Source organism: Trachypithecus francoisi, unplaced genomic scaffold (assembly GCF_009764315.1).
Source record: "Trachypithecus francoisi isolate TF-2019V2 unplaced genomic scaffold, Tfra_2.0 Lachesis_group10, whole genome shotgun sequence".
NCBI lineage: Eukaryota > Metazoa > Chordata > Mammalia > Primates > Cercopithecidae > Trachypithecus > Trachypithecus francoisi.
In genome coordinates, this window is record NW_022681455.1 from 107410773 (window position 1) to 107424080 (window position 13308).

At 47.4% G+C, this 13308-nt stretch overlaps 1 protein-coding gene across 6 annotated transcripts; it reads left to right on the forward strand.

The window, feature by feature from the left end:
* The first annotated feature begins 2777 nt into the window (after nt 1-2777).
* Nucleotides 2778-10186, forward strand: PDP2 (pyruvate dehyrogenase phosphatase catalytic subunit 2). 6 transcript variants are annotated; one of them, XM_033218711.1, is made up of 2 exons: nt 2778-2932; nt 7567-10186. In XM_033218711.1, exons 1-2 carry the CDS (start codon nt 2854-2856, stop codon nt 9210-9212), a joined length of 1725 nt encoding a protein of 574 aa, XP_033074602.1. In that variant the 5' UTR covers nt 2778-2853; the 3' UTR covers nt 9213-10186. The 6 variants fall into 6 exon arrangements, with proteins under 6 accessions (XP_033074602.1, XP_033074603.1, XP_033074604.1 ...); XM_033218712.1 differs by lacking the exon at nt 2778-2932 and adding an exon at nt 4412-4619; XM_033218713.1 differs by lacking the exon at nt 2778-2932 and adding an exon at nt 4468-4732.
* Nucleotides 10187-13308: the final 3122 nt, after the last annotated feature.

The window sequence follows — 13308 nt, forward strand, 5'->3', positions numbered from 1 at the left end:
ATCTCAATAGATAAATAAATAAATAAATAAGATCTCGTGAGAACTCACTCACTATTATGAAAACAGCAAGGGGGAATCGCTCCCATGATCCAATCACCTCCCATCATATCCCTCCCTTGACATGTGAGAATTACAATTTGAGACGAGATTTGGGTGGGGACAAAGAGCCAAACCATATCACACTCCCTGCTAAGATGGCAATGCTCTCTTGCCAACATTATGTATTTAAACCATGTTTTAATATTTACCAGGTTGACTGACAAAAATCAATGGTTGAAGGGGTGGCCTGCCCCTCCACACCTGTGGGCATTTCTTGTTAGGTGGAACGAGAGACTTGAGAAAAGAAATGAGACACAGAGACAAAGTATAGAGAAAGAAAAAGTGGGCCCAGGGGTCCGGCGCTCAGCATTCAGAGGACCCGGGCCGGCACCAGTCTCTGAGTTCCCTCAGTATTTACTGATCATTATCTTTACCATCTTAGAAAAAGGGAAGTGGCAGGATAATACAATCATCATAGGGAGAAGGTCAGCAGTAAAACATATGAATAAAGATCTCTGTGACATGAATAAGTTTAAGGAAAAGTGCTGTGCCTTGATATGCACATGCAAACATCTCCATAAACCTTTTCAGTGCATAAAGAGCGTCATTGCCACTAGAACGTCCCACCTTCAGCCCTAAGGCAGTTTTCTCCTTTCTCAGTAAACAGAACATACAATCGGGTTTTACACCGAGATGTTCCATTGCCCAGGGACGGGCAGGAGACAGATGCTTTTCTCTATCTCAACTGCCAAGAGGCCTTCTTTCCTCTTATACTAGTCCTCCTCAGCACAGGCCCTTCACAGATGTCAGGCTGGGGAACGATCAGGTCTTTCCCTTCCCACGAGGCCATATTTCAGACTATCACATGGGGAGAAACCTTAGACAATACCTAGCTTTCCTAGGCAGAGGTCCCTGCGACCTTTGGCAGTGTACGTGTCCCTGGGTACTTGAGATTAAGAGAATGGTGATGACTTTTCACAAGCATACTGCCTTCAGGCACTTGTTTAACAAAGCACACCGTGCACAGCCCAAAATCCGTTAAACCTTGAGTCACCACAGGACATGTCTCTTGCAAGGACAAGGTTGGGGGTAGGGTCACAGATTAACAGCATCTCAAATACAGAACAAAATGGAGTCGCTTATGTCTACTTCTTTCTATATAGATACAGTAACAGTCTAATCTCTCTTTCTTTTCCCCACAATGGTTCATTTAATTACCATTTCTTTTTCTTTTTTTCTTTATTATTATTATTATTATTTTGAGACAGGGTCTGGCTCTCTTGCCCAAGCTGGAGTGTAGTGGCACAATCTTGGCTCACTGCAACCTCTGCCTCCCAGGCTCAAGCCATCCTCCCATCCTCCCACCTCAGTCTCCTGAGTAGCTGGGACTACAGATGCGTACCACCACGCCCAGCTAATTTTTTTTCATTTTTATTTTTTGAGGCGGAGTCTTACTCTGTCATCCAAGCTGGAGTGCAACCTCTGCCTACCAGGTTCAAGCAATTATCCTGCCTCAGCCTCCTGTAGCTGGAATTACAGGCATGAACTACCATGCTTGGGTAATTTTTTATATTTTTAGTAGAGAAGGGGTTTCACTCTGTTGGCCAGGCTGGTCTCGAACTCCCAACCTCAAGTGATCTGCCCACCTTGGCCTCCCAAAGTGCTGGGATTACAGGCATGAGCCACCGTGCCCAGCTTAATTTTTGTATTTTTTGTAGAGAGGGGGGTTTCACCATGTTGCCCAGGCTGGTCTCGAACTCCTGACCTGCCTTGGCCTCCCAAATTGTTGGGATTACAGGCATGAGCCACCATGCCTGGCCATTTCTTTGGCTTTGAGTGAGGCTGAATATTTTTACATCTTTTCTCTAAAAATGCCAATTGAATGGCTGGGCACGGTGGCTCACGCCTGTAATCCCAGCACTTTGGGAGGCCAAGGCGGGCAGATCACGGGGTCAGGAGTTCAAGACCAGCCTGGCTAACATAGTGAAACCCCCTCTCTACTAAAAATACAAAAATTAGCCAGGTATGGTGGCACATGCCTGTAGTCCCAGCTACTTGGGAGGCTGAGCCGGGAGAGTTGCTTGAACCAGGGAGGCAGAGGTTGCAGTGAGCTAAGACCACACCATTGCACTCCAGCCTGGGTAACAGAGTGTGACTCCGTCTCAAAACAAAAACAAAATTAAAAAAAAAAACCCTGCCAATTGAGCTATGCTTTCCCTTTCTTGAAGGAGAGATAAGTAATCCTTTTCCTTCGTATTTGCTTATAAGACCTTGGGACAAGGAAGCTTGAGAGATCCAGTGAGGGACTTGGGCTGGCCATCCTATATAGGGTGACTGAACTGGTTATAGCCTTGAAATGAAAGTTCCAGTGCACATAAAATCCTCCAGGGTGCATTTTTACTGTGGAAGTGGGTGTGTGTGGTAACTTAGAAAAACTCAGTGGTTTCAGATTTGGTGGAATGATGTAATTTTTCTCAGGAAAGTGGCGGGGGCAGCCATCTGCGTGTCTCAGCAGTCAGTCCAGGGCCTGACACCTTGTGGGCACCCATAACGCCTGCAGATTGAATAATTAAACACTGCTGCCTCTGTCCGGAAGGGTAACCCATTGTGACCCTATATGACCTGTCTGCAGGGGCGGGGGGTTGGGGGGAGGGCGGAAGTGTGCTTTCGCATTCTCTTGCACTCATTTATTAGAAACCCTTAGACTTACTTTTAGTTTGGGTCTGAAACAGTCCTCTTAATATGCAGGAAGACAGATATTGCAAATCCTGACTTTGAACTTCTGGAAAGGGCTAAGGGTGAGTGGAACTATAAATGTACAAGGGCAAGTCTGACAGGAGCAGTTTTATTGCGATCACGTCCTTGGGTCCAGGGGGCTGGCCAGGCTCCCCAGGTAAGCCAGTGTGTCCTCCTTCTGGAAGACCACATTCTCAGGGCTCCAAGTGGCTTTTTCTAGTTGTCTTCCATTTTTCTCTGTCTCCAGGGAAGGACTCCATCTGACTTATCATAGTTACAAGAGTTCTGTTAAAATAATTTATAAGGAAGCAGGTGATCACCAGAATTCCACAGTGTTAGGACCAGAAGGGACGGAGGGATTATCTGGTGTTGGGGTTCTCTGTCTCTCTCAACCTATCAGCCGCCAGCCATACTGGGTTAATTGTCAGTAGTAGACCAATATAATGGTCAGTTCAAAGCTTAATGGTTTGTGGGAAACCACTAAAGACTTTAGGGCAGGAATTTGAGGGGTTTTTTGGTTTGTTTTTGTTTTTTTTTTTGAGACGGACTCTCACTCTGTCTCCCAGGCTGGAGTGCAGTGGCGTGATCTCGCCTCAGTGCAACTTCCACCTCCCTGGTTCAAATGATTCTCGTGCCTCAGCGTCCTGAGCAGCTGGGACTACAAGCACGCGCCACCACTCCCAGCTAATTTTTGTGTTTTTAGTAGAGACAGGGTTTTGTCATATTGGCCAGTCTGGTCTCAAACTCTTGACTTCAGGTGATCCGCCCAACTCGGCCTCCGAAAGTGCTGGGATTACAGGCGGAAGCCGCGGCGCTCGGCCTTGGAATTTGAGTTTTAGAAGTGTCATTCTGCCAGGCGTGATGGCGCACGTCTGTAATCCCAGCACTTTGGGGAGGCTGAGGTGGGAGGATCGCTTGAGCCCGGCAGTTTGAGACCAGCCTGGGCAACATTGAAAGACCTTGTCTCTATCCTCCAACCACGAAAAAAAGGGGGAGGGGCGTCATTCTGGCTGTTCTGCTCTGGGGTTAGGACCAAGTCAAAGGTGGAGGAAGGAAAACTGGAAAACCAAGGGAGAGGCTTGGAATAGGGTGGCTGCGTCGCTGGATGGATGAGGGGAGAGAAATTTAGGAGATCTGATTTACAGGATTAGATAATTGAAAAGAGAGGGTGAGGGAGAGGAAGGAGTCAAGACTCAAGTCAGGGGTTTGGCTTGGGTCTCTGAGCAGATGGTGGGTCCATTACTGGGTTAGGGGAGAAGAGAAAAAGCAAGTTTGGCAGAAGATGAGTTTGAGGGAAGTTACGTTTGAGGCGCCTGGGGACCTCCAGAGGCAGGTGTCCGGGTGGTTAGATACCAGGCTGTGGCGCTTAGGAGAGGGTTCTGGAGTGGTCGACACCGAAATGGAGAGGAAGCAGTGGGGTGTTCTAACAACGGTGAGGAATTGGGGAGGCCGCTGGGTTCGAGGTGTGCAGATCGGCCACGTAGCTGGCGATCTCAGGCACGTGATTGCCTGGTCCCGTAGCCCCGCGCTGGAACACTTTCAGCACCCAGGCAGCGGTAAGGGGCGGTGTTGGCCCCTCCCGGGTCCCGCCTTTCTGCCTGCCTCTCATCCTCTTTAACCATTGGGCAATACCTCTGTCCATCAAGGGCCCGCCTCCGCAATTGAGCCAACCAGGGCTGGCGGGAGGGCGCTTCCTTCTGGAGCTGGGTCCTGACTAAGGACTGCCTGGATGAGGTGAGGACCTGGTGGCCGCAGTTGTGGCACTGTGCGCAGGCGCGGAACTGACCGGACCGAGCAGGCGGCTGTGGCCTCGCCAGCTGGTGAAAAGTGGGCAAGCGTCCGAGGTAGGGAAGGGAACGAGCGGGGGATGTGGACACCTCTTTCCCCGCCAGGCCTCGCCGGCGCCTGACCCTCCCGGCCTGCGGCACCGGCTCAGGTGACTGGGCGGAGAGCTGAGGTGAGGGGCCGGGCCCGCGGCAGAGAGGGACTAGCTGGGCCTACGACCACGGTCACCCCACTCACGTCCGCGCGCCACGTGGGCCCGCGGGCTCGCCGAGGACCCTTGGCTACCTGCCGGGGCACCCCACTAGCTGCTCTGGCCCTTCGAGCACCCCTTGGAGCTCTGTGTCCCGACTGCCCGCCCCTGTTTTACAGGCTGGCAAGCCGGGGCTCAGAGGCACCAAGCGGGTCGCCCGGGGACACCTAGCTGGGGTGCGGCGCTCGGAGTTCTAGGCAGATCGGTTTTGGTGGGCTCCGGAGTCCATGCACTTAGCGATGAGGCTGTAGTCAGAGATTTGAACTTGGGACCTGTCTATTTTCTTTAAGGATGTGAAATGGTTTGCGTCCCGGCTGCGGTGGATCGCCCTGCACCGCTGTCTGCCTTGACTGCAGGGCCAGAGCGTCAGGCGCCCTCTGCTCCCGGACCGACCGCCCCGCCCCGACTTCTGCGGGGTGGGCTGGCAGGGGTAGGGGAGTGAGGGGACGGTCCTCAGTCCTGGGAGCTCTTGAGATCCCGACAAATGATCTCGAGATCCGGAGGGCAGGATTCATACATGAAACCGCAGAATAGCTCATTATAATGGGTCAAGGTTTTGTTCTTTTTTTTTTTTCTATTTTACTTATTTTATTCCAAGGAAAAGTACCACCAGAGGCTAGTGAAGGGACTAGGAAACTCGTCACCCCCTTGCGGAGGCAGATGTGAAGCTTTTGGAAATCAGTCTGGCAATGAGGCTACACCCTTGGACCTACTGACTCCTTGTTTGGGAAATAACTAGGATAAAACCTAAATAGAGAAAAGGTTACTGCATAAGGCAGTACAGTTTGGTGGGGTTTTGTTGTTGTTGTTGTTGTTGTTGTTTTCAGAGACAGATCCGGCTCTGTCGCCCAGGCTGGAGTGCAGTGGTGTGATCATAGCTCACTGAAGCCTTGAACTCCTGGGCTCAAGCGATCCTCCCACCTCAGCCTCCTGAGTAGCTGGGACTACAGGCAGGTACCACCATGCCCAGCTAATCTCAAAATTTTTGTAGAGATGGGGCACTTCCTGTATCACCCAGAGTGGTCTTAAACTCCCTAACCTCAAGTGATCCTCTCACCTTGGCCTCCCAAAATGCTGAGATTATAGGCATGAGCCACTGTGCCCAGTCCAATTTGATATTTTATATTAATAAAGAGCAAGCAGTGGAAACAACCTCTAAATCTCCAGCAGTAGAGAATAGTTAAGTAAGTTGCAATTCTTTATGCCAAAATGTAGCCATCAGATGTGAAAAAATACTCTTATCAGGAAAACCAGATTCAAAGTTGTGGTTACAACTCTACAAAAATATGTACGGAATGACAGGGTGCGGTAGCTCCCACCTATAATCTCAGCACTTTGGGAGGCCAAGGGCAGAAGATCGCTTGAGCCCAGGAGTTTGAGACCAGCCTGGACAACACAGGGAGACCCTGTCTATTAGCTGGGCATAATGGCACATGCTTGTAGTCCCAGCTACTTGGGAGGCTGAGGCAGGAGGATCCCTTGAGGCCAGTAGGGCAAGGCTGCAGTGAGCCATGATCTTACCATTGCACTCTAGCCTGGGCACAGAGCCAGGCTCCATCTCCAAAAAAAAAAAAGTACAGAATGACTAGAGGGGTATGTACCTAATGATGAAAATAATAACTACTTTTTTTTTTAGTAGAAGGGTCATATTTTATTAAATTCTCACAAAACCTTCTAAGACTAATATTCACATTCCACCAATAGATAACTGGAGTGTTACCTCATCAGCAGTGTGTCTGATGCTACACAAGATAGTATCACAGCCAGTGTGCTATTGGGCCTCTGAAAATGTCATATTTAGCCAGTATTTGAAGACTTAGTGTGTGCCGGGTACAGGTCCAGGCACTGGAAAGCTATTGGTGAGTAAGGCAGCCATAGTTGCTTGAGTCATGGAGTTTATAGACTAGTGGGGAAATACATATATATATATAATTAATTTTTTGAGACAGGGTCTTGCTCTGTCGCCCAGGCTGGAGTGCAGTGGCAGGAGCGCACAGCTCACTGCAGCCTTGACCTCCAGGGCTTAAGCAATCCTCTCACCTCAGCCTTCCAAGTGAATGGGACTATAGGTGTGTGCCACCATGCCCAGCTAATTTGTAAGAAAATTTTTTGTAGAAACTAGGTCCCCTTATGTTGTGCAGGCTGGTCTCGGAACTCCTAGGCTCAAGTGATCCTCCCACCTTAGCCTTTGGAGTGGCTGGGGTTATAGGTATGAGCCACTATGCCCGAAGCAGATTATTTATTTATTTATTTGTTTGTTTGTTTTTGGTTTTGTTTTTTTCGAGACAGGGTCTCACTCCCTCTCTAGCAAGAGGCCCAGGCTAGACTGCAGTGGCACAATCACTGCTTTCTGCATCCTCAACTTCCCAGACTCAGATGATTCTCCTACCTCAGCCTCCCAAGTACCTGTGACTATAGGTGCACACCACCATGCCTGGCAATTTTTTTTTTTTTTTTTTAAATTTCTTTGGAGAGACAGAGTTTCACCATGTTGCCCAGGCTAGTCTCGAACTCATGGGATCAAGCTATCCACACACCTTGGCCTCCCAAAATGCTAGGATTACAGGCATGAGCCACCACGCCCGGCCCCCGAAGCAGATATTTAAATGAACACTTATAGTCTGCTGGTGGGAGTGAGTTTAGTGTATTTTAAATAGTTTATTCTAAGTCATTTTTGTTCAGGATATTAGCAAATGTTTTCAGAAGTCAGTATGTTTAAGAAATTAAATTTGAAACTTCAACTTTTTAATTTTTAGGTTTAAAAATATCCTTTTTTTTGCTGAAGGAACACATTTGCTGGTATAGTTTCAGAATGTCAAGTACTGTGTCCTACTGGATCTTAAATTCTACAAGGAACAGCATTGCCACACTGCAAGGGGGCAGACGCTTATACTCCAGGTATGTCTCAAATAGGAATAAATTAAAATGGAGGCTCTTTTCCCGGGTGCCACCCACCCTAAACAGTTCCCCATGTGGTGGCTTCACTCTGATCAAAGCCTACAGACACACATCAACAGAGGAAGATGATTTTCACTTGCAACTCAGCCCTGAGCAGATAAACGAAGTGCTTCGAGCTGGCGAATCAGCCCACAAGATTCTTGACCTTGAAAGCAGAGTTCCAAATTCAGTGTTGCGGTTTGAGAGCAACCAGCTGGCTGCCAATTCACCAGTGGAGGACCGGCGAGGTGTAGCCTCCTGCCTGCAAACCAATGGACTGATGTTTGGCATCTTCGATGGACATGGTGGTCATGCATGTGCCCAAGCAGTGAGTGAGAGGCTCTTCTACTATGTGGCAGTGTCCCTGATGTCCCACCAGACCCTGGAGCACATGGAGGGAGCTATGGAAACCATGAAACCCTTGCTGCCCATCCTGCATTGGCTCAAGCACCCAGGGGACAGTATCTACAAGGATGTCACATCCGTGCATCTTGACCACCTCCGTGTCTATTGGCAGGAACTGCTTGACTTGCATATGGAAATGGGACTAAGCATTGAAGAAGCATTAATGTACTCCTTCCAGAGACTGGATTCTGACATCTCGCTGGAAATCCAGGCCCCTCTGGAAGATGAGGTGACAAGGAACCTGTCACTCCAGGTTGCTTTCTCTGGGGCAACAGCTTGCATGGCCCATGTTGATGGAATTCACTTGCACGTGGCAAATGCTGGTGACTGCCGAGCCATCCTTGGTGTCCAGGAGGACAATGGCATGTGGTCTTGTCTGCCCCTTACCCGTGACCACAATGCCTGGAACCAGGCCGAGCTGTCCCGGCTAAAGAGGGAGCACCCTGAGTCAGAGGACAGGACAATCATCATGGAGGACAGGCTGCTGGGCGTCCTCATCCCCTGCAGGGCTTTTGGGGATGTTCAGCTGAAGTGGAGTAAAGAGTTGCAGCGCAGCGTTCTGGAGAGGGGCTTCAATACTGAGGCCCTCAACATTTACCAGTTCACACCCCCACACTACTACACTCCACCCTACCTGACTGCTGAGCCTGAGGTCACATACCACAGGCTGAGGCCCCAGGATAAGTTCCTTGTGCTGGCATCAGATGGCCTGTGGGACATGCTGAGCAATGAGGATGTGGTAAGGCTGGTAGTGGGGCACCTGACTGAGGCAGATCAGCACAAGACAGACCTGGCCCAGAGACCCGCCAACTTGGGGCTAATGCAGAGCCTGCTGCTGCAGAGGAAAGCCAGCGGGCTCCACGAGGCTGACCAAAATGCAGCCACGCGGCTGATCAGACATGCAATCGGGAACAATGAGTACGGGGAGATGGAGGCAGAGCGGCTGGCGGCGATGCTGACATTGCCAGAGGACTTGGCGAGGATGTACAGGGATGATATCACTGTCACTGTGGTATATTTTAACTCAGAATCAATCGGTGCATATTACAAGGGGGGTTAAGAATCTCCCATCCTATTGTCAAGGTTAACATAAATGCTCTTCTAAAACGTTTCACTTACTCTTAAACTAGCTATCCAAACCTTACTATTAAAAGCGCAGGCAGGTTTAATTTGCTAAATAGACTAACAGGAGGAAAGAAACAAACAGCCTAGCTTTAAAAAACAGTGAAATAGCAGTGATTTCATGTCCGTGTATGTCTGATCAAGTCTTATATGCAGAGAGGACAGAGCATAAAGTCTATAGAATTGGCTTGGGCTCATGTAACCCAAGTCGTTTGATAAAGATGTGAAACTGTGTCAGCCTTGAGCCTTCTAAGGGTAAATTTAATCATGATTCTGAGAATAAAGAACTTCAGGATCTTGTGAGGTCTTGCCACAAAAATCTGCAAATTTGATAATTCTCCTGAATTCACAATCATGGACTTCTAGACTATGAAGAGATATTTTATTTGTTTGTCTTTTATTTAAATTACTAAGGCCTAGGTTTACAGAGCATACTACAGTACACTTTTCTATGCAATATCCTAACTTTTTTGTGTGTGATTATGCTTGTGAGAAATTTTGTAATACTATATTCTAGTTCTGCTTTCGTTTATTTTAAAACTGAATCCTTAAGCTTGCAAACACGCCTACTGTAAGCATGCTTGGAATGACTTGTTTTGGTTTTCAGCTGATAGGATCTATGCCTCTGGACCAGCTGAATTTACTGTTGCAGCTTTTGGTTCCCTCTACTGAGTCCCATTCCAGAAACTTTGAGCCATGCTAGGAGGTAACTAGTCTATGCCTTAACTCCTGACCTTTCCTGCATTAGTAAAATTTCCTCCTGGGCTGAGCCTTTGGGGGTTGATTCACAGCATTTAAAACTTTCTGATTATACCTCTCAAACATTCTTCTGTCAATTCCACACAATCCTTCTACCTCTGCTATGCTGAATCCCTTATTTACCCTGCACCTGCCAACTACAAAATACTGTCTGAAAGAATCTTTTTTTTTATTTGAGACGGAGTCTGGCTCTGTCGCCCAGGCTGGAGTGCGGTGGCCGGATCTCAGCTCACTGCAAGCTCCGCCTCCCGGGTTTACGCCATTCTCCTGCCTCCGCCTCCCAAGTAGCTGGGACTACAGGCGCCCGCCTCGTCGCCCGGCTAATTTTTTGTATTCTTTAGTAGAGACGGGGTTTCACCGTATTAGCCAGGGTGGTCTCGATCTCCTGACCTTGTGATCCGCCCGTCTCGGCCTCCCAAAGTGCTGGGATTACAGGCTTGAGCCACCGCGCCCGGCCTGAAAGAATCTTTCACATGTTCCTGCTTCCTATGGCTGCAGGAAAGGAGAAAATGCGATTGCATATGGTAGCTGTGGTGATAGATGTTTAGACAGGACAGGTTTATTTAGCAGATGGTAGACTTAAGATTCAACCTCTATTTGGAGAGGTGAAAACACAAAAGGCTTAAGGACAACAGTTTCTAACCAAGGTTCTCTGAATCCTTTCCTGAGAGGTGGTGGGGAGGAGGGAGAAGTGACTTATCAGATGGGACACTTGCCCCAAGACTGTGGGATAAACCACCATTGCTAGTCCTCAAGCATTAGACCATATTTAGTATAGGAGTTGGGGCAAAAATAAAAAATAATTTGTAATGGTTTCTGTGGGCTGTAGACTCTTTGTATTTACTTGGAAATTCAGTCATGTGGATACATTTTTGGAGATGAATTTCATCTCATGAGTTGCTGTGGCATTTAAACAACAGGAAATGTGTCCCTAAATGGAAACAAATATAATCCCACAAAACCAACAATTTTATTTGCTGCTACTACATCAGGCAGAATTCTTCAATTAAGTTGAACTACATTTGTTGATCCCTTTTCTCAGCTTACCCCTTTATGCCACCCACTGAAAAGAAAAGCAAATAGCTAGGTCTGGCTTCCTGTTTTTTGTCTACGTCCCAGCTGACATTCAGTCAAATGCTGGGATACTTCTAATTTGGTGGTGTTTCTCTGAACATTTTTTAGTGCAACTGTTTAGTCATGTGTTTTCATCTAAGAAATTCTCTTTTGAATATTTAAGCCTTGATCCTTTTATTCTGAAACCATTAATATTCCTTCTTGGCCGGGTGTGGTGGGTCACGCCTGTAATACCAGCACTTTGGGAGGCTGAGGCGGATGGATCACCTGAGGTCAGGAATTCCAGACCAGCCTGACCAACGTGGAGAAACCCCATCTCTATTAAAAATACAAAATTAGCCAGGTGTGGTGGCGAATGTCTGTAATCCCAGCTACTCAGGAGGCTGAGGCAGGAAAATCGCTTAAACCTGGGAGGTAGAGGTTGCGGTGAGCTGAGATCACAGCATTGCACTCCAGCCTGGGCAACAAGAGCGAAACTCCGTCTCAAAAAAAAAAAAAAAAAATTCCATCTTATCTTTTAGTCCTCTCTCTCTCTCTCTTTATTTCTTTCATTCCTTCCTTCTTTCCTTCTTGACAGGGTCTCCCTGTCACCAGACTAGAGTGCAATGTCATGATCTTGGCTCACTGCAACCTCTGCAGCTGAGGTTCAAACAATCTTCCTGCCTCAACCTCCCGAGGAGCTGGGACTATGCACCACTACGCCTGGCTAATTTTTAAAATTTTTTGTAGAGACAGAGTTTTGTCATGTTGTCCAGGCTGGTCTCAAACTCCTAGACTCAAGCAATCTGCCCACCTCGGCCTCCCAAAGTGCTGGGATTATAGGCATGAGCCACTGCACCCAGCCTATCTCCTAGATCTTAAAAATAAAATGTAAATCACTTCCATTCTGCTAGCATGAGGGTTGGTTGCTAAAATTGAGGATTCTATCTGACGTTCACTTTTTGTTGTTTTTTGAGACAAGGTCTTGCTTTGTCGCCCAGGCTGGAGTGCAGTGGCATCATTATAACTCACTGTCAAACTCCTGGACTCCAATGTTCCCTCCCTTCTTAGCCTCCCAAGTAGCTGGGTCTACAGCATGAACCACCAGGCCTAGATAATTCAAAAAATTTTTTTTGGTAAAAACATGATCTTGCTATGTTGCCCAGGCTGGTTGTCTGACATTTTCTTTGTCCTTTATTCTTTATACCAGCTAAACCCTGGAGTACCCTTGAAGCCTTTACTGGCATACAGAGTACCTGAATCTTACTTTGGAGCCTAGCATGGGTCATAAATGTATCTGATTCATTAACTTGTGAGACAGCTGAGAGAACACAGACTCCTTACCTGTGTCTCCAGGCATATCTGGTTTTTCTCTGCCTAATAGATTTTCCTGCTTTCTAGTTAGTAATATTGAGAAAGAAGAAAGGCTTATTTATCATTTGCTTTTTTCCACTGTGAATCATCAGTTCTTTCCATGAACATTCTGGGGAGCACCTCCTGATTAAACTCTTGTCTCCCTGACCACTATCCTGCTGTCATTGGACTTCTTGAAGCACATGGGCTACTGCCTGAGGACACTGGGATTTGAGAGGAGGTTAGTGGTACTTGTCAGGTCTTTCAAAGCATGTATTATTGCTTTTATACAGAGATTTCAGTATTGAGACTCAAAATGAGCTGAAAAATGAAATTGAACATTTAATATTTTGGATGTAACTTTTGAAGAAAGTATGCTTTGGTGCTTAAAATTGTATATGATTTTAGGTAAGAAACTTTGATAATATTGGCATAATTTAGATTTATGTTCTTTCTTTCTTTTTTTGAGACAGTCTCACTCAGTCGCCCAGGCTGAAGTGCAGTGGCACAATCTCAGCTCACTGCAACGTCTGCCTCCCAGGTTGAAGTGAGTCTTGTGCTTCTGCTACCAAGTAGCTGGGATTACAGGCATGCACCACCACACACAGCTAATTTTTTGTATTTTTAGTAGAGACAGAGTTTCGCCATGTTGGCCAGGCTGCAAACTCCTGAGCTCAAGTAATCCTCCCACCTCAGCTTCCCAAAGTGCTAGCGTTAGAGGCATGAGCCACCACGCCTCACCAGATTTTTAAAAAATATATAACTGTATCTCTGTTGATTCTGCGGCTTGGTCAAAATGGATAGATAAGATAGTATTCTAAATTCAAATTTGTGGCTAGGCACAGTGGCCCACACCTGTAATCCCAGCA

Bases quoted from the DNA above. Each gene is read 5' to 3' on its own strand.
- PDP2 (XM_033218711.1), top strand. From the start codon at position 2,854: ATGTACAAGGGCAAGTCTGACAGGAGCAGTTTTATTGCGATCACGTCC. The intron at 2,933-7,566 runs GTAAGCCAGTGT...TTTAATTTTTAG, and splicing joins GGGCTGGCCAGGCTCCCCAG to GTTTAAAAATATCCTTTTTT.